General features: G+C 41.1%; 1 protein-coding gene across 1 annotated transcript; it reads right to left on the bottom strand.

Moving 5' to 3' along the window:
* Positions 1-2,091: 2,091 nt before the first annotated feature.
* ezh2 (enhancer of zeste 2 polycomb repressive complex 2 subunit) lies at positions 2,092-19,249 on the bottom strand. The gene is made up of 19 exons (XM_088326040.1): positions 18,928-19,249; positions 17,069-17,229; positions 16,850-16,978; positions 15,801-15,920; positions 13,990-14,110; positions 13,746-13,910; positions 12,627-12,726; positions 10,723-10,886; positions 10,529-10,626; positions 10,162-10,369; positions 9,214-9,386; positions 8,997-9,132; positions 8,800-8,925; positions 8,549-8,727; positions 6,371-6,466; positions 6,231-6,312; positions 6,066-6,146; positions 5,775-5,859; positions 2,092-3,902 (listed from the first exon to the last, which is right to left on the bottom strand). The coding sequence occupies exons 2-19, from the start codon at positions 17,183-17,185 to the stop codon at positions 3,842-3,844; spliced, it is 2,241 nt and encodes a 746-aa protein (XP_088182166.1). The 5' UTR covers positions 17,186-17,229; positions 18,928-19,249; the 3' UTR covers positions 2,092-3,841.
* Between the last annotated feature and the right edge of the window lie 1,877 nt (positions 19,250-21,126).

Raw genomic sequence — 21,126 nt, 5'->3', positions numbered from 1 at the left:
CATGACTAAGGGGCAGGGGGAGGAAAAAGTAAATTTAAAAAAATTTATGTGTATGTCTGATCCCACTGAACATCTTGAGGGGTTGGAAATTAAAACATATGAATAAATGGCTGAGTTATCACACTTCAAGTCCGACACATTGTGTCACCAAAAGAAAATGCATGCCACGATGGTTAAGGCAAGTTCTATTTTATCTTTTCAAGCTAATTAACATAATAGACCAAAAGAGTTGTTGATTGAAATGTGATCTGTCTGCAACTAGAAACTCAGGCAACTGCATAGACACCATCAAAGAGTGCCCTCCACTGGCGACTCAGTGTAGTGCACTCAGACAGCGCGTAGTTATGCAAAGTTTTCATGTGTCTCCTCAGGGATTTAAGATATGACCATTACAAAATGTACTCATCACAGAAATATAACGATGTCTGAAACAAAATACTTAAAAACTGTTAAGCTGGGATAGCTCATCTAAAAGTCTCCAAGGAAGTCAGCTGATGAGTTGATAGTCAAGTTTATTTTTGACACCCTCACAGTCTTAAAGGGCTGCACAAATCAAAGACTATTGCAAACTACAGATTATTGTGACACCATCCCCTTATATTGTTTACATGAAATAAAAGGTTATTCATATGCTATAGAATATAAGTGAGTTTTAAGATTAGATTTAAGCATTTCCACTGAGGTTGCAGATCATCAAATTTGACAAGGTACCAGGAAAGGCATCAAGCTCTTGTCTCACCTGCTTTCCAGCTTTATGCCCATTCTACACTCATCTGCAGATGTTTGTATAAACAAATTCAAGTGAGAATAAAAACCTTTTTCTCTGCGTTCCAAATCAGATTACGCACTGTTTGTAGTTTTGTCCCCAAAAAATAACTTGCTACTGAGTCTTAACACGATACACCAAAACGTCCACATTTTCTGTACAGTTCATGAACAGGATCTTGGATTGAGATTTTAGGTGAATGTTACAGGAACATTATAGGATAAAATAAAGGATAGGATAAGCTTAATGAAAAAAGTTAGCTAAAATATATTAAAAAAAAAAAAAAAAAAAGTAGAATAATCTATGAGGAACGCAGCGTGGGGAAAATCTCCACTGCCTTGAAATGGTTCAGTCCATTTGATTCCTAGCAGTTATCGCCCCCTTTCACTCACCAACCGTCACTTGTGGCATAGCGACAGTCTCCGGTGGAAACGTGTTATGAAAAAGCAAAGCCATTATTCATTGAAAAAAGGAACATTCAATAAAACGGCCTTTCATAATAAAAACCTTTAACACAATATTGTAATTATCATAATTGAATCTTACATGTTATCACTTTACTGTTTTTTTTGTTTGTTTAACCAGCCTTGCAATCTGGGTGCTCAGCACCCCCAAAGCTCTGAACCTATCGTCGTCTATACATGGCACAGATTTTAGCTGTGGTGAAAAACTTGTCGGACAGCTACTTCGGATTAATTGTACTTTCCCATGGTCCAAAGTAGACATCTATGTCCGAAGTTGCCATGTGTATTATGAAGAGACCTAATATATACACCTGCTCTGAAAAGCCCGACTGAAACCACATCACCGTTTTGATAGTTCCTTTACTGTGGTCACGCCATGTTGCCACCAAAGTAAATCGGCAAATCAAAAGACAGGTGATAAGTTACACCTTTTTAGTTCAAACAAATATAAATATATGAATGGCTTTAAGACATTAATTCCAATGAAGGCCTTAATTTTACAATAATGAATTCAATCCTAATTGCATTTGTCCCGTTAACAAAAGTGACCAAAGACAGGAACCAAAGACGCATGAGTCACAAGAGATCCTTCCAATTTACGAATGGTGTTATATTCTGCGAATGACTGCATGCAAAGATGTTTTGTTTTAAATGTTCACAATCCTAACTCAATTACCATAAATCAAACACTAAAAGCACTTTCAAACCCTAATTTCAGTTTGGGGCTGACAGCCTAGTTCCATCTCATAAACATTGGGCAACAAAAACTACCGTTTTATTTCCAGTGAAACCGCATAGATAGAGCAAATCAGGTAAAACAAGATTCACAACATTTTAAAAATAATAAGAACAAGACAGAACTCTCCTACAGCAAGCTGTATGCTTTATTGGCAAGAACTATTCAGCAAACAGTTGTGTAGTGTTCACAACTTATCCTTCCGGATTCCTTTAAGACATTTTTAAAAGTATGCTCATGTGGAGATTTGGAAAAGCCAATTTAAAGAGAACGACAATTGCATCCAGGTCTGAAACCAGCTCATTTTCAATGAATCAAGTGCCTTTCAAATTGCATCAATGTTTACTAGATGCCCCTTTTGCAGCAATAACAGCCTCTAGACTCGCAGGGGTGGTCAATTCGGTCCCCGAGAGCCGCATGTCCTGCATATGTTCGGAGTTTCTCTGCTCCAATAAAGAGGATTCCAGTTAGCAAGCTCGCACAAAGCTTTTTAACAAACTGAAAATTCACATCACCTTTGTTGGAGCAGAGAAACTCCACAAACTCATGAAGGACATGTGGCTCTCGAGGACCGGGTTGGCCACCCCTGCAAATCTAGACCAAACATGATAAATATACAACCCGTGGGTTGGATCTGAACTGTCGGATGATTTAATCCAGCCTGGCATGGATTTCTGAAAACCGTATTTAAGAGTCTATAACGTGTTGAGTTTTTTTTAATATAAAAAGGAGCTCAAAGTCATGGTGTGCGTTATACACGAGGCACATAAGTGTTTTTGCAATTACTGTTCAGATTCATATTATCGCTGACAACAATCGCAAAACCTTGGATGCAACAGGATTCGAACCCTGGTCACAACAGTGAAAGCACCAAAGTGTAAACACTAGTCCACCAGTGATATAGATCAGTGATCCCCTGGCATTTCTGTACCACGGACTGATTTAATTCTCACTGCCTGGCCAATGTTAGTGATAATGACAATGATTATCACAAGCCTACATCCAATGGGTAATCACCAGACTGATAGGGATGTAGATGACAGAGGCAATAAGTTCAATATCACAAGTCCCGGAAATGCCCTAAAAGATATAAACACAAAGAAAGCACAAGGGAAACGACTCTTTGGTGTACAGTATCTGATGACGAATTGTACTTGAGGATATTAAAGAGTGGACATTTTATGTCGAAATTGTGTTCGTAGTTTACACCGCATATAAATGACTAATCATGGTTGCATGTATTTAAAATTTGTCACTTACAATCGTTTGAGATAAGAAAAAGAGAAGGTAAATTTCATCCCCATTTTTAATCCAAAATTGGGGGTGCATGCTGTTTATGAACATATATACTCAATCACACACACACACACACACACGAGTGCACATGAACACAACACAAAAAAGGGTGAATGATGCGATTACAAATGATCTCGGATCAGCAGCACCGAGATCCTCGGGAAAAATGGGGACCAGCAGCCAGGAATAAGTCTGCCAGCAAAGGAGTCCCCCACAAGATCATCATTTGGGTGTATTATTGCAGCTCTACTGACCAGTAGTCATCTTATGCAGGATATGGCCAGATGCTTAATGTGGTTTCTCAAAAAGGTTTGAATGTGATTGATCCATATAGGAAAAAAATGGCCTAGTCAGGTTTCTCCTTAACACAAAGCACTTGAAGTGAGATAGATGTAGAGAGAATGACTCTGTTGGTGCCAACTTGGGTCTCTGAAAGTTTGTGTGCAGACTTGATTGTCTCCTGTCTCCACCAAAACTGAGTATTGGACTTCAAAAACAAACAAAAAAACCTTCAAATAATTATTTTTTTTGTTTTTAGCTGACGGTTGTTCTGAGGGTAGTTGGCACACAAGGTGAAGTTCAGGCGATCTCCAACTCTCGCTCGATGCCAACATACTTGAGAGCGTCTGCTTGACTGTACCTGCAAGAGGGACGAATGTAACAATTTACTCTCCACTTACTAGTCTACTCCAATCGGTTAAGGGTTAAGATTTAGTCATAAGTATCCAATTCATGGGTTTCAATTAACAACCGGTTAAAAACAAAAAAGACTCAGAAGTATTAGTAAAAAATTTTTTTTTAAAAAACTACACGTTGTGACAGATTTCCTGATCTAAAATACACTGCTCCAAAAATTAGAACACTTCATAAGAAATCAGATCTTAAAGATAAGAAGATCTTCAATAGCTTTCCCGGTAATAATTAGGTGATGTATTTGTAACAAAATGATGCCACATCATTTGATTGAAATGAAAATGATGACCCTATAAAAGGATGGAAGAAATCCAACAAAACTCCAAAATGAAAGTGAAAAAAAAATATATGTAGACTGGTCCACTTTGCCAAAATGTTATTGTAGCAAGTCTATGATACTCAATAGTACTTGTGCCCGCCACTTCTTGTACACGAGCCTGAATCCGCTATGGTAAGGTCGTAATGAGACGGCCATCACTGAGCTCCTGGACACAACCACAATTTGGAAAACGGACCAAAACAAAGTGCCTTTAGGGCGTTCTGTTGGTTTTAGGTCAGGTGAATGTGGGAGCCAGTGAAGGGTTTTGATGACTTCATCCTACAGGAACTGCTTGTAGACTCTCACCACATGTGATCAGTTATTCTGTTGAACCCACCAAACCAGTCGTGCTAAACGATCATGCGGGCACCATAACGTTCTCCACACAATCTTTTGTTCAGGTTGAACCTGCTCTCATTGGTGAAGACCGCATGGTTTACTTGCCATTTTTGTTACTCGCAGACTGCTGTCACTGTCTTGTACTACGGAAAGACTGAAGAGATCTTTTCCTCCTCATGCCATGAGGCTCTTTAACTCCACCCGGCAGAGTAAAGGCCCAAATTAAACCACACCACCTACATTGGATATTACCGAATCTTACTGCAATATGTATTCTGTGTAGCACTATTTAGATATTCTATATAACACGCTACAGAGGGCATTTGCACGTCACACTGGGTATTTGTATATTGTATTCTTTTGGCTTTATTATTGTACTGTTCTCAGCTCAGGGATGCTGCTGGAAATGTGAATTTCCCTTCGGGGATGAATAAAGTATCTATCTATCTATCAAATAACAGTCAAGCTCTATTGTGGGTCGCAGGGAACCTAGGGCTGTCAAACTGATTGGTTGATCAGAAATATTCACAACTGTGGCTGTCTGGGTGGCATTATATAAGGTTCTGGTACTTCTCATTCCATCCCCCCTTGAAACAGAGGATATATCCATCCTGCCAAAGGTTAAAGGTCCAGCTTTACCAGAAAAACTACTCGTGACCTGAGCTCCTCAAGAAATTCATCACTCGTCTTATTAGGAGCTTGCCTTGACATTACAAGTAAAGGGGGCTCACGCAGACAGAACCATTTAGAGTTGTTAACCGCGATTTGGCAAAATTTAACCAGCCTTTTACATCCGTTTTTCACTTTTATTACTTGCAGTTTCTTTTGATTTCCCCCTCTATAGGGTGAAATTATGTGGCATCATTCATCCATTATTACTTATCAGCAAAGATATTTAAGATCACTTTCCCTGGTTTAAATCCGTTATGTTCCTCAAATAATTAAAAATGACATAGAACATTCCACTGCATGGATTTTTCCTATTTTACGCACTTCAGAGTCGCAAGGTTATTAGCCTGACTTTCTCCAATTGAATTCTTCTCACCAAATTACACCCTCGTAATTCCTGCAAGTGACGAGCCTTACTCTCACCGCGGCAATCAAAGACATTTATGCAAGGTACAGTCTGGAATCATGGCCTTTGTAATAGATGTCGGGTACCTGTAGTCAAAAAAGAGCTCCTCCCCTGTCTGAATGGCGCGCTTGGCAAAGATGCCGATCCGGTGGTCGCCGTTCACCATCATCACTGAGAAGACACCAGGCGGTTGCACAAACTTGTCATATCAGTGTAACTACCAGTCGATGACTTATTAATGATTTGCGAAATGACTCAAAAGAATTGTATTATTCTCTCTCCATGAGAAAAGTAATTCAATTGACTGTATTGATTAGAGAACAGGGACCAAAAGGTTTGGTCCATGTTGCCATCACAACATGTGGCAGCATTCTTACCTTTGGCGTAGCAGTTGGGGTTAACCGAGTGGTTAGCGAATCGGATTTTGTTGCCTTTGCGGGTGGCATCGACGACAAAGTCTGATGAGGAAAAAAACGGAAAGTGCGGAGCAGTGAGATCAAACACCAGGTAGCCTCATTCGGTAAATGTCTCACAACGGTTACCGTTGTTAAGGTTGAAGAGAAAACTGCACATGTATTTATCATAGACTTTGCCCCGGCGGTCCGCTTCGTCCTGAGAGATGATCTGAAAAAGTGCACGGTCTGGTTAGCATTACCTCACGCGGTGCCGCACAGATTCCTACCTCGCCGCAGTATTCAGAGATGAATTCGTTCTTTTGGACCGGCTCCTTGATGAATATTCCCCAGCCTGCCACATCAGACGGTGCCAACAGGAGGTGCTGAAAAAGAAACCAGAATGGATGCAAGCTAAAAATTTGGCCCAGCCATCTTTCAAAAACTGGAAAGCCATCACTCAAATGACCCAAGTGAAATGAGTTCAGGAGAACCCAACAAAATACTTATTATCTAGCACCATCTCTTAATGAACGAGGAGAATGCACAAAACTAAGTTCTACTGTATAGTTGTGCATTTTGAAGCATGTTTCAGACTGAGAACCCCAATGGAGAATAACGAATGGGTGAAGTTGCGATTCAGACAAAAAGATAACCATTAACAAAAAAATCCTAGCTTAAAAATGCAAAGTAATACGTCTTCTCAGGTAATAACAGAAAAAAATAACACAATATTTAGTCAATTAAATGAAAACAATACATAATACAATACATCTTTGCAAAATTGCTCAAATTCGCCCTATGCTGTATCAGTCGGATGCGGAGATTATAATTCACGTGTTTGTGACCTCCCGCCTCGATTACTGGAATGCCCTACTCTCCGGTCTCCCGAAGTCCAAAATCAAGAGCCTTCAGCTGGTACAAATTGCTGCAGTGAGGCTTTTAACTAACAAGAAAGTTTGATCACATTACCCCGATTTTAGCTAACCTGCATTGGCTCCATGTTAGCTTAAGGTGTGATTTTAAGGTTCTGTTGGTATTATACAAAATCATGCATAGACTTGCTCCCTCACATCTTTCAGATTTAATTTCCCCGTATGTTCCGGTCCGGAGCTTTCGCTCTGAAAACGCTGGTCTACTAGTGATCCCAAGAGCCAAGAAGAGATCCGCAGGTTCGAGAGCGTTCTCCATCCGGGCCCCGTGCAGTGGAATGCTCTATCCCCCGAGATTCGATCTGCAACCTCAGTGGAAATGTTTAAATCTAAGCTTAAAACACACTTCTATTCTATAGCATATGAATAACCTATATTTTATGTAGACAATATCTGTGTATTATTTGCCCCCATGTAGGTTTTAGATCAGGGGATGGTGTCATAATAAGTCTGTGGTTTGCAATAATCAGTGGTCTGTGCAGCCCTTTGAGACTCTTTGTGATTAAGGGCGTCACAAATAAACATGACTTGACTACAAGTACTAAGTTAAATTGAAGCGAATAAATATTCATTCTTCTATTTGAACACATCAGTGTTAGCAAGTCAGTGTCTCCAATTTGTTGGTGATGAGCGAATTTATAACAGTACCGACCCAGTCACTTTTGTCTTTGGAGATAAACTGCCATCATTGAAACGCTTTTTAAAGGACTCATTAACTGCAAAGGGGTCATGTGCTTCTTGGCTTGGGCCCTTTTGAGTTATATCTAAAGCCAACTGCTCTTAACTTGGGTTTTAAGATTTTACACTAGATCAACAAACAAGTATAGAAATAAGTCAAGCGTCTTCCTTTTAAGGCAGTTGGCATTAAGTGTATCCCTTTCTCACTCTGGAGCATTTTGAGATTGTGATTCATGTCTTAGGGTTAGGGACTACTGCAATGCATTGCATTATGAAATCAGCGAGTCTACCATCTCACGCCTACAGCGAGTCCAAAATATTGCTGCTCGACTTTTAACTGGAACACGCAAGAAAGAGTGCGCTACACCGGTTCTGGCTTCCCTTCACTGGCTGCTCATGCATTGTAGGGTTAATTTCTAAATTCTTTTATCCGTTTTAAACCTTTAAATGGCCTTGCCCATCCCTACCTCAAGCGAGCCGCTTCACTGTCATGCTCCTGCCCTGTGCCTCAGGTCAGCTGATCAACTGCGGCTGTAGGTACCAAGGTCTGAGCTCTGAGGGAATAGAGCCTTTTCTGGTGCTGCTCCCAAACTTTGAAAACAATTGCCCTTGTACATCAGAAAGGCTGCCTCACAGTCCATTTTTTAAAACTAGTCTTAAAACCCATTTTTATTCCTAAGCCTTTTGAACCAACATGAGAGTATGTTCCCATTTCATTATTTTTAAGTGTTTTCATTATGTTATGGTCTATTTGAGTTTTATGTTAACAATGTTTTACTTGTGTACACTACTTTGTCTTCAGCTGTGTCTATTTTATAAGGGCATTAAAAATAAAGCTGAGTTGGGTTACAATTTCACCTTTTTGGCACCTCTCTGTATGGAACAGTTCTTGCAGGAGACATTCTTGCAGTCCCAGTGATCGGCGGCGCCGCAGGTGAGGCATAGGTCCGGGTCGCATTCCCTGACGGCCAAGTAGCAAGGACACTGCTTGGTGTTGCACTGTGCTTTGCAACGGCAGCCAGGGAAACGGTTCTGACCTGCAAAAGCATTTCGAGCACCGTCACCTGAGGCCACTTTATAGCATTATGGTGGGGTTTTATTCCTCTTACACTCTGAGCTGCACTGGCAGAATTTCTCACAGAAGTTCTGGGCAGTGACGCACGGACAAGACGAGTCACAGGGCTGCCTGGGATGGTCACACGGCTGGTAGTTGTATATGTGATTGGACGAACCATCTAGAGGGGGTGGGGAAAACCAGACAACAAGCTTTTGAGATTTGTTTAGGGTTCGTGGATTGAACTCTGACCTTTCTTTAGCTGGATTTTCCGGCAATGCGTGGCCCAAAGACGGTGTTTCCTCTTCTTCTTTCTGGGGGGCGTGTCTTCGTCTTCCGCAGGAGCACGCGATATGATGCTCGACTCTTTCACTCTAAACTCATAGACCTTGCAAAATGTCTGCCGTCAGCTAATGCCAGACCCACCGGTGGAAAGGTCGGTGCAATAAAATAAGTCGAACACGCTCACCTGCCGGCAGGTCTTGGTTCCGATGAGTTTTGCGATGGAGCAGTAGTTGTCATAATATGTACCGATGAGCACGCGGAAAAGCGAAGCGTCGGCCCCACTCCAATCCAGATCCTCGACAGGATGTTTAGAGTTTATCTTCAGTTTGATTGGAGTCTGACAGCGAGAGTTGCACTCTGTAAAACAGAGTGGGCATACGGTGTCACCACCTGGGAGCACGGCATCAACATAGCCCAGAAAATCATTGGCGGCTCTGCCTCGTCTGGAGGACATTGAAACTTGCCAAGAAGTGAAGAAACAGCTAAGCCAACGAAATTTTAAGAACTCTTCTCACCCCTGCCACCACCTCTTTGACCTGTTATTCTCTGGTGGGCGCTAGAGGTCTCTTAAAACAAGAACTGACAGGCTCAGAGACAGTTTCTTCCCCAGGGCCATCACCACCCTAAACAAGCCCGAAAAACTGAAAACTACATACCTCACGGCTTATTTTGTTGCTGCTAAATGTTATGTTAATATATTTACAACATGGTGCTTGGAGACTGGCCTGACAGTCTCATCTTCTCTAAGGTCTTTAATACTATGTCTAATCTCGTTGCATACTATGTTCCACTACTTTGTCATCAATGGCGAGGACAATTTAATGGAGTCAAATCTTCAAACCAAATAAGATTAGGGTTATTTTGGGGAGAAGCGCCAATGCTGTCACATCACGGTAGCGATTTTTCCAGGTACTTTCGGGCATTCAAAGTATTTTCAAGTGACTAACAGTATTCATCTACATGTAGTTACAAATGTATTTGCCTTTCACCTTTTTCAAATATTAACAGCGTTATTTACTTGAAGTTAGTCCAAAACTCCTCTCTGATTAAAAGTGACAATGCTTCAATGTTCGGAAAACCCATCAATATTTGATGATGTTGAAACCATAACATGTCTGTATATGCAAAGGACCTGAGCTGCTGCCGCTGTTCTCGTCCTCCTCTTTTCCGCCCTCGCTGTCCGTGTCTCTGTTGTGGGCAGCTGTGGTGGCTGTGGGCGTCCCAGGACGGCTGCCGTTGTTGTGGAGGCGCCCTCGACGACGTCCAGTCACGCGCTTTGACGGCGTCTTTGAGCGCTCTGTTCCACTTGCCCCGCCAATGGACTCTGTCACCGCGTTGTCCTGAAACACAACCAATGTGCTTAGCCACATGACAATTTTTCTGAGACGTTTCCTAGGTAGTGAACGAGTCAAGTTCAATTTCATTATTTTATTTAAAAACAAAAATTGGGCCACCTTTATTATAATAGCCCTGGCCTAACCCATACGTGATAAACTCACCTGAAGCAAGTACATATAACAGTCCAAGCTGCAGGGCTTGCTGTCCTCAAGGTTCTCCAAGTTCTTCCGTTTGTATGTGTTTGGCGTGGCGTGGAAAGCTGGAGTACAAGGAATTACAGCAATTAGTTACAAAATTGCTTAGAGATGGTAATGCAAAGAAAAGTGGCATGTGCATTCACGGAGGCTGCACTAACGGTGGAGGAAGCAGTCATATTTGAAGCAACGTCGACAGAAGAGGGTGTGGAACGAGTGCAAGCTCTGCTCCCGCTGCACTGAGCGAGCGTTAGGACCATCGATGTTTGGGGTGCATTCGGGAGGCAACGCGCCAGGAAGCTGCTGTTGCATTAGCTCCTTGTATCTGAAGCACACACAACAAAGAGGCAATCCATTATAAAGGTTCTACATTTTAAATTGTAACAATGAATCTTGCATGTTGTGGATTTTCCTTATAAAGTCCCTCAAACATTCCTCTAAGTACCAATATCAGATTTTAGCAGGTCTGTTTCTTTTATGTAAAAAACATCTTATCGCCAATTCTTAATTGTGAGGGCTGTGTACACGTTACGATGATTACATCCCCGTTGGACAACTGGTTGAGTGCCTTTAGGAAGTACAAAAGTTTGATGCAATCCATTCTGATCAGTTTTCACGACAATATTAACATCGTGTGCATGTTGTTTTTCTTGCCCGTGTGCACCAATTCTCAAACTCATCAACTCTGCCATGTCAGTTTTCTATTGGGATAAAAAACCTTACACATTTCTGAAACACCTCGCGAGGTTGGCGTCCAGGATGCATTCTTGTCAGATGCCCGAGCCACTTCAGCTGGTTCCTTTTAATGCAGAGGAGCAGCAGCTAAACAACGAGTCCCTCCGGATGATTGAGCTTCTCACCCCATCTCTAACAAGGTTATTGTGCGTTCGGTCATGACCCACAATTCAGGACATAGATGAGGGTAGGAACGTAGCTGGATCAGTAAATTGAGAGATTTGGCTTCGGCCAGCTCCTTCACCACTACGGACCGGTACAGGGTCCACATGACAGCAGACGCTGCACTGATCCCGTTTTATCCTACCCTTGCTCGTGAACAAGACCTCGAAATACATAAACATCGCCACTTGGTGCATAATGTGGCAGAGGGGTGTCATGGTTGACACCCGCACAACACCCAGGGCCTAATGAACTCCAGGAGGATCCCACCCACCCCTGGGACCTTGCCACCGAGGAGCTTTTTAACTACCTCGGTGATGTGATGGTCCACCTCAGAGTCCCCAAGGTCTGCTTCCTCAGAGGAAGACGTGTTGGTGAGGTTGCGGTGGTATTCCAAGTATTCTGCCCACCACATTACAACGCCGCAGAACGAGATCAATAGTGCCCCAGCTCCACTATTTTTCACAATTTGAACTTTCAAAACCAATTTCATCTTTAGCCCACTGTCTCCTCCCTCCTGCACATGCCTTCTAAGTCTACCAGCTCAAGTCATGTCATACCAAAGGTAAATGAAGTGTAATTTTCATTTACTGTACACTCATGTTATTTAATCTCAAATGCATATTACACGTCAGTACTTTATACTATTTTATTGATGTAATGTTTTTCCATGGGTAACAGGGGGTTCAAAATTCATTAGCTATGCATTACCATGGGTTTCAATCCCTCGCTATACAGATGTGTCACTTTGCGATTCCCCGCCTACAGATTAAACTGCAACGTTGACAGACTTGTAGAGAAGGGAGAGACTGCTTAGCCAATCGGAATACAGAACACACTGCTCAATGATAAAAAAATTGCATTCTTGTAAATAGAGATTAGATTGCAATGGCAATTACACATGTTGCCCTGGACTGAAGCTGTGACTTATACCAAGTTGCTGTGACTCGAGCTAAATTAAACCTACTATTTTCCATCCCGAAACAGGATCCGAATGGAAACAGTACAGTCCGTATAAAAATGAATTGATACATTTTGACCGTATTAGTGTTTGGACAGAATAAATAATGAGCACCGGCTCCCTCTCATTGGTCGGCTTACAAGCCTCATAAGGTAAAGGAAGAGTTTAGACATCATACACTCGGATGACAGCTTCCAATATTCCTACTTGTCTTTTAGCTCCTCCGTGGACCCTTTGTCAGGGAACATGGCCGAGATGGCTTCAAAGATCTTGTCTGAAGGAAACTTCTTGCTGCATTTGGCTCGGCCTGAACAGCAAACAGAGGTATTAAGTTTTACTTAAATGCTGCCTTTACTACGTAGTATAGCGCATCTTGGTTCAAACATGTTTGGCTTATAATGGAAAAATGCCAAAATTGTCCTTTGAGTTTGTCACTTAAGCAGCAAGCCGTAGTGTAATGGGGTTGGTGACCAAGTAGTCTTATCATTTTTTTAAAAATTTTCAGCAGATAAAGAGATCATTGGTGTGAAATGATAAACATGATAAATCGATTTTAGCACTGTCAGCCCAGATCGAGTTAGGACACAGCAGTGCAAAACATTTAAGTTGAGGTAATTGTAAGTTAAGGCACCCCTCTAAGGACAAAAAAATAAAAACTAATGATGCACTGAATATCCAATTTGGGGTCGAAATCGAAAAACGCTTGTTCTGAACACAGAAACAGCAACTTTCTGTTTGGGACCTTATACAAATGTATATCATCAAATAATAGTAAAATAATTAAAACATTTACTTTGCATCAACTTGCTAAGAAGGCATGATAATGAAAAATGCAGGATAAATGACTGGCTGGTATATTGCTGGCAGCTGATTTTAAATACTTTTATTAAATTCTCAAAGCACATAAAGCCATGTATGTGCTTAAAGGAAAACTGCTGAAAGAACTAAAATGCAGATAAAATAGCGTAGCACCAGCCGATCAACTTCGGGGACCAACCGATTGAATGTCACACACAAAGATATGTTTACGAATTCCACGGTCAATAGTTCTGTATTATTTGCATGTACACACTGGCCAGAGTCCAGCTAGCAGCAAACAAAAATGTCAAAACAAAGTGACAAATTTACTTTTGAGAAAAGGTTGCTGGTAAAAGCTTGGCAAATCTCCTGTTTTGACAGAATCCGCAATCGCTTTCCTTTTTGTGTGCAAAATGAAAAATAAGCAGTTACAACAGGCACACTCCCCCCAGGTAAAAGCTAACTATTGGCATGGCTCACCTCACTTTTCACATAATCATCAATACATCATTTTTCAGGTTTACTCACCACCCTTGTTGCTGTGCACATCATCAGTGTGCTCCTGCCCATCACAGATAGCGTCCATCTTCTCCATCTTGAAATCGTGTTCATCTTCATCTTCCTCGTTGTCACTGTATTGTGCCAGTGAGCTGACCAACTCGGTAAAGATCTCGTCGTTGATGAAGCCGCACTCTGCAAAGCGCTTATTCTGGTCAACAATAACAGTCGGGGAACCCCTGCTCTCTCATCGCCACCAAACCCTTGTAGCCACCTCTGTCTCCGTGTACTTTTCCATCGTAGTTCCTGATGAGCTCCTCAATGAAAGTGCCGTCTTGGTCCAGGATCTCATCTCCCATATAGGGAATGTTGTAGAGTACCGTCTCATCTTCCACCTGACAGTAGACAAACTTTTTTGGCAAGCAGCAGTGTTGATGGTAAAATGAAACATGTTGCTATTTTAAGGAATTGTTACTTTGCCAAATGCTGTATTTGCTGCACTATGAGACGCACCGGATTATAAGACTCATGCACCAAAAATAGTCTTTTGTCATGTATTTTCTGTACACAAGGCACACTGGACTATAAGGCACGACATTAGAAACTTCAACAAAACAGTCAGATATGTCAGTCAAGAAAATGGTTGTCTCAGGCATAATGTCTGTATGATGTCACCAGTTACTGAAATGTCATGTCACATATCATTGGAGCCATAAACTCTTGCGATATCAAACGCTGACAATTTAAAAAATAGACTTATCGCAGAAACATCATAAGTCTGAAACAAGATACCTGAAAATATAGAGGCGGGTAAGCTCCTTAAAGAAATCATCTTGCAGCCATTAGTCAATGATAATACACAACCATGGTCTTTTTACATTACTGAGTGTAGTGAATCCAGCTGTGTAAAATATGTATGTAGAGATGCTCCCCTACTCACAACTATTAGACTTAAGTAAAACGTCTCAGTAACATTTTTTTCGGGATGTCAAAAAATATCCGGACATTACTGTAAGTTAGATTTTGTATCGTGTGAACCTTTTTCCGGGTAGAGGGCATTACTGTAGTGCTACTTTCCGCTGCTACCAGCATGTGGCGCTGTGAGAGGTCACCCAGCATCCACCCGGAAGAAGAAAAAAATCAGCTTCCTCTTCCTAGTTCGTGTGTAAACATACTGTACTACGTGTTCTGTATCTCTAGCGTGCTAAGAACTTTGACGTTTTTATTGTTTAATATCTCGAGCATCAATTCAATATGGTTCGTGTTAAGTGTAAAGAAAAGGCGAGTCATTTCTTTTGAAATGAAAGTACAATAAGAAAGCTTGATGCGGTTGAATGGTCGGGTCGCTTTTTTTCGGTCACTTTTCACCACAGAGCACCTCTTGAAGCGCATCTTCCAAAAGTAAACTTTATTCATCTTTATAGAGCATATTATTTTATGAAATGCTTATTTCTTGGTACAAAACAATACAAGTTACTTAAACAAGCATTAAACATACTTATATAAACCTTGAACATACATTCCATACAAAATATAACACTGAAGCAATTTACAAACAAATTCAACTTACGAATTATCGTCCGGATCTCGTTTGTAAGTCGGGCAGTGTCTGTACTCAAAACACGCGAAAATGCCGAAAAATAAAAAGAAATCTGCTGAAAAGCATCTTCGCTTCAATGATTAATCATTAAGTTATTTTCTCCAGATCGTAGACCAAAAGTTCCCAAACTTTTGCAGGCAACTACTTACCGTAGTTGCGAGACCTGTTGTGACTCAAAGGCTTTACGTGCCCATTTAGTGCGGAAAATACAGAAGTTTAAGTTTCCAATGTCGCTTTTTTACTTTTGCGTGATTCAGAATAACACACACAGCGGTAAAAAATATTCCAATCATCAACTGTCTGCAAATCATTGGGATAAGGTCATTTGACTTAAGGGTTAGGGTTTAGAAAACAAAACAAAATGCTGAATTATCACTTTCCTCGATTTAAACGTCAACTCTCACGCTAGCAGCAAATTGAGTGCACGATGCATTTCCATGGTATTGGATCAAGTGTTAAGAGGTACATATATCAATAAAGCTGACCATAAAGTTCTGCTGCAGAGGGGACCACGAGTACATGACAGGGATGGAGGCCACAGCGTTAAGGGTCTTCAAGGGAATAACCTGGCGGGGGAACTCTGAGAAGCCGCTGTCCACTGTACACTGTGGAGCAAAGAGGAAAACAAACTTCGAGACCTTTTTTTTCTCCTTGACATATCACAAACGTTTTTAAGCCGCCAGTTAAACTTCTGTGCTATTCTATAACCCTTTTAAACCAAACCCTGTTTGAAGAAACATATGAAAATTTTCTTTTGTTTATTTTATCTGAATAATTTTCCATTCTTTTAATTACTGTCAAACTAGCGCTTCATTCCGACTGACCCATTCTGCTTTTGCTGTAGACAAAAATGATGACAACGTTGGGAAAATGAGACACACAGCCCCAGAGCATGATGGAACCCCCACCAAATTTTACTGCAGGTAGCAGATGTGTCTTGGAATGCTGTATACTTGCGTCATTCAATACCGCCCCTTGTAATGTCTCAAAAACTCAATTTTACTTTAGGCCTTGAAAGCAGTCGGTTTATGCTAGGGAATGATCAAATGTAACTGAACTGAGGAGGTTTTGTAAAAAAGAATGGTTAATAATAACGTTAACAAGGGTTCACAAATGTTCCCCGGACCCCCCAAGACTGTCCAACCACCAGGGTTTCACAAAGTTCTAGGGGATACATCGATTTTGGTAATACATTATCTGTTTCAAAAATTATTTTGTAGCACCATAAATTATGACCATAACAATAACAAAAAATAATCACTATGAAAAGAACCTTTTTCCCCTTGTAAACATTTGTTGGCCTGGAGAGGGATAGGCGCCACTGGGCTGTACTAGCCCAAGACGCACAACAGGAAATGGTGCCCATACCACCCGTGTGCTTAAAGGATCCACACACACACGGACGGTGCAGCGAATATCAGGCCCGATTTACGATCGGGATACCCGAAGTTATTTCCCCCACCAAAATAAGAGAGGGTTCAATTATCCTAAAAAATAAGCGGTTGAAAGGCTTGCTTCACTTAGTTAACCTGACCTCTCGCATGCCCCTGAGCGAGCCAACAGACGTCATGATGTGGAGAGGCTGGATATGCCTCGTCTTCCACTCCTGGTTTAAGATGTCGGTGCATTCCAGGATCTTCTGCCGGTTGTTGTTGAACATGCTCTGTAAAGATCCCAGGAGAACATGAACAGACATTGGACGACATAGATCAAGGAATTGGATTTGAAAGGCTGGAGGACGAGGTGCACCAACCTTGACTTCGTCAGCCCGCCTGAAGCGCTTGAGCTGGCGCAACCTCATGTACTCTGACTTAACTCTTCTCCTCCAGCGTCCCGGTCCTTTCTCGGAACGTTTGCCAGTCAGCACCATGATCACGCTTGAGGTTGATCACTTACCAACTCTCAGTTTGGGACCTTGTACGAAAAAAATGATACATTACTACAGGGCCGACAAAATCACATCGCCGAGAGTAAAGCTGGCGTCAATTTGAGGAACCTTGAGTTAACTTCAACATAAAATGAAAAGCATAAAAGAAATTACGCCCTCAGCTTCCTGAACCCAACTGCTCATGACTTTAAGACTCCAAATTCAAGCACATTTTAAGGACTTTCAAAGCGAATTTCCTATGTTCTCCAGTACCATTAAAAGAAATACTGTGCAAATCATGTATTTTATAGAGGCAGAAATATGTCTGCAATTTACATACACGATTATTAATTATGGGTTTGCATTTATCAAGGCATATGATTTTTAGATCTTGAGTAACTTGCGAATGTATTTCTCTCTACCCATTATGAATGGAGTATAATGGCAGTATTATGTGGCTTACATCTTCAGTTGCAGGAAGTTCTTCCTATTACAAAATATCAATGGGAAACCCTACCAACATTTACATGTTTCATAATTTATGTTATTACAATGAGGAGTGATAACGATTCATAGGATTAAGCCGTACAAACTAATGCCAGCTACAGTTAATCACAAGGGAAGAGATGCAATAACAAAACGAATCACTAGAGAGCAGAGCTTGCATCATTTTTCGCCGAAAATTCAAGCACTTTTCAATCTTTAAAAAAAACGTTAAATTTCAAGCATTTTCAAGGATGTCAAGCACCTGCAAAAACTAACTGAAAAAGTAGTTCAATCATGTCATGTTTAGATAAATGGATGAGCAGTGACTTTCAATCAGGTGTGGGCGATATCACACAAATGTATCACAATTATTCTTTAATTAAATGAAGATCCATCCATTATCTGCACCGCTTATCCTTAGTAGGGTCGCAGGGGTGCTGGAGCCCATCCCAGCCATCTAAGGGCAGTGGGCAGGGGACACCTTCAACTGGTTGCCAGCCAATCGCAGGGCAAACAGGGACAGACAATTCGCCCGCTCATTCACACCTAGGGACAATTTGGACTGGCAAATTAACCTAACATGCATGTTTTTGGAATGTGGGAGGAAACCGGAGAGCCCGGAGAAAACCCACTTAAGCACGGGGAGAACATGCAAACTCCACACAAGAGGTTCGATCTCATGACCTCAGAACTGCGCCGCCATGCTGTCTTAAATGAAGATCTCCATTTTAATCAAATTTCTTATAACAAGTTTATGTCATGTTTTTGCCAATTTTGATGCACATCACTTTAAAACTGCACAAGTATCACGTTGTGCTTTCTAAAATCGGAGTAATCGGACTAGTTTCAAGCTTTGTTTAGTAGCCGGGAGCCTCGTTTCTGCTCTAGTCGGGCACTGCGAATGCAAAAGCCGTTCAAGAACCCCGCCATTTAACTCTCGCGAGATTTCACCTCATGTTGGGAATTCGGATATAAAAAATGAATTTCTTTTGATGAAGTCAAAGCGGTGACTTCGAAAGGAAAATCTCATATGTATACTCCTATACCAAACATCACAGCAACAAACTAGAAGAATGGTTCTCATTGGATTCATCATGAACATTTTTAAAGGTTCTTGGCAATGTGACCATTGAAAAAATAACCCCTTTTGCTTCTGAAAAGAACTAGAGTGAAAATAATTAAAAACACTTCGCAACAAGTTTCCTAAACACACAAAATAAAAAGTGTCCAAAATGGAAAAACGATAAGTTAGCGCTTGCCTGTGTAATGGAGTCAATCTTCTTTACTCAAGGACCGAATACTCAACTCGTTGACTCAGAACGCGGCAGAGTGAGTGCCATCAAACTGCTAACGCCGCGCTAGCTAACCAAGTTCGCCGATGAAGACTCAATTCAATAGGAAACAAAGATTGTAACGCAGACCGAAAATAGTCTAGGTTTTCCCGCTTGTACTAGAGTGCAAAACGCGAATCCAATGGGGCTTTGGAGCGTCGCTGTGTCCTCCATGCAGACTTCTTTCTCTTCGGACATTAACACAACGGTGAATTCAAGAAGCGCCAAACATTTTAGCCAATCACCAGCTTCGATATTAAAGGAGTTCAATACCGTGCGAGCCAATTGGCCTTTTGAATAAATACGAAAGCCAATGGGAGCTCTCCACCGACAGGAGGCCGGCGCCTGGGGACACGAGGACAGGCTTCCTTTGTTCACAAGATGACACAAAATACGACTTTTAAATACAATATACACTTCCAAAAACAATTCAAATGCCAAAACTTTGTATATAATGATTTGCTGATAATCATAAAAATATTTCTATCAGCGACATAACCTTTAATAGCATTGTTGGGTTGATGAGAAAACATAGCGAGTATATGTCCTCCTAGTTTTAGGATGGACGTTCGGAATGTATTAAGCGAGAACAAAGCTATATACAGTAAAGCCTCCACCCAAGCTAGCGTGAATGAGGGTTGACAAGTTCATCTGAACCCGCCCCCAAATGGCGTTCATTGGCTCCTTCAATGATGCCTTCAGATGTCCACGGTACAGGGAATGCTGTTAATTTCGCACTTTGAAACTAAATGTCATGTTTACGTCGCACATGAGCATAAAATGATCAAGAGGCCCAACAATAATACATCAATGGAATACACAGGTACAATACTAAAAATGCTGCCATTGATACTTGAGATAAAGAACGGACATGTCTCCCCTACTTAAATATAATTGATGATTACTAAAAGAACAGTCCAAAGTGTTTTTGCAGGACTGTTTTTCCTCTTCAGTTTGACTTGAACCTGAAATTCTTCATTTCTTTTTGAGGGATTTAAACATTTATTTACAATGACATATTTGTTCTATAGCTACTCATCACAACATCCCCAGATCAGAAACTTACAAGAGTTCCAAAAAAAAAAAAAAAACTGAGAAGAAAATTGATCATGCAAAGTGATGGTAAATGGTCTGCATTTATATAGCACTTTAAGTCAATTAAAACCTCCCAAAGCGCTTTACAACGTGCTTCACACTTACCCATTCACGCACACTCACACGCCAATAGCGGCCATGCAAGGCGCTGACCTGCTTATTGGGGATTCAGTTATAATTATTATAACATTCCAGAAAAGTAAAAAATATTGTGTATGAAAATAGAAAACTGGTACATGTTGAAAAAAATGAGATGAACTTGACAAAATTGTTTATTCTAGTACTGCACTTGTGGGACTCAAAGCTCAACTTTGAACAAACTCAAATAGCATTAAAAGGAACCTGAAGACCAATATGAACGGGTAGGTGGCTAACAAATGTCAAATGTTTCTAGTGTTTTTTTTTTCTTTAAATAAACTGTTTTTTTACATTAGTGGATTCTATTAAAACGTGCCAGTCAGGGTCATTTATTTCCAAGGCCTTCTGGCACATAAGATCAATCCAAATTGAGTTATTGTCAAAATCTCAAGAGGTTTTCCATGTTTGCTACCTTATTGAGCATCAGGGCCTGCAGAATGCTTTGAAAGGGTAGACTGCCCGCTCTGTTCGATTCTGTTGTTTTAACATGTGGTGAAGTCCTAATTACCCATCCACAAAAATGGCAGTGGCCTTGCCAAAAGCTCAAACTTGTTTTAGAAGCCGTGCTTCTCAACTGGTCAGACTTATGGGCACACAATCCCACCCTAATTATCCTTAGAGATACAATGTGCACCCTTTGTGGAAGAGTTGAAATCTAGGATAAAGACACACTTGTATTCTATAGATTCGCGCTCATACTCTTGTCTTCTTATCATTGAAAGAAATACGAGCCTGGTCACTGCACGGTGAATGCATTTCAAGCCATCACACTGGCGCTTGGATCTGATTTAACCCATCTAGAACCTGCTGTATCAGTCAATAGGCCATTCTTTTATTACCGATATCTCATGTTGATGATATATGTGTATTGTCTGTTGATGACTTTGCAACGTT

Source organism: Urocampus carinirostris, chromosome 2 (genome assembly GCF_059441175.1).
Source record: "Urocampus carinirostris isolate Australia breed hairy pipefish chromosome 2, RoL_Ucar_1.0, whole genome shotgun sequence".
NCBI classification, from domain to species: domain Eukaryota; kingdom Metazoa; phylum Chordata; class Actinopteri; order Syngnathiformes; family Syngnathidae; genus Urocampus; species Urocampus carinirostris.
Note: the sequence above shows the minus strand (reverse complement) of the source record. Positions and strands in the feature narration are given on the sequence as shown.

Excerpts from the sequence above, each read along its gene's own strand:
- ezh2 (XM_088326040.1), bottom strand. The coding sequence starts at position 17,185 with ATGGTGCTGACTGGCAAACGTTCCGAGAAAGGACCGGGACGCTGGAGG. Across the intron at positions 10,370-10,528 it reads GTTATATGTACTTGCTTCAG|GACAACGCGGTGACAGAGTC; the intron begins GTGAGTTTATCA and ends GTTGTGTTTCAG. Across the intron at positions 8,728-8,799 it reads CTGCCAGTGCAGCTCAGAGT|GTCAGAACCGTTTCCCTGGC; the intron begins GTAAGAGGAATA and ends ATGCTTTTGCAG.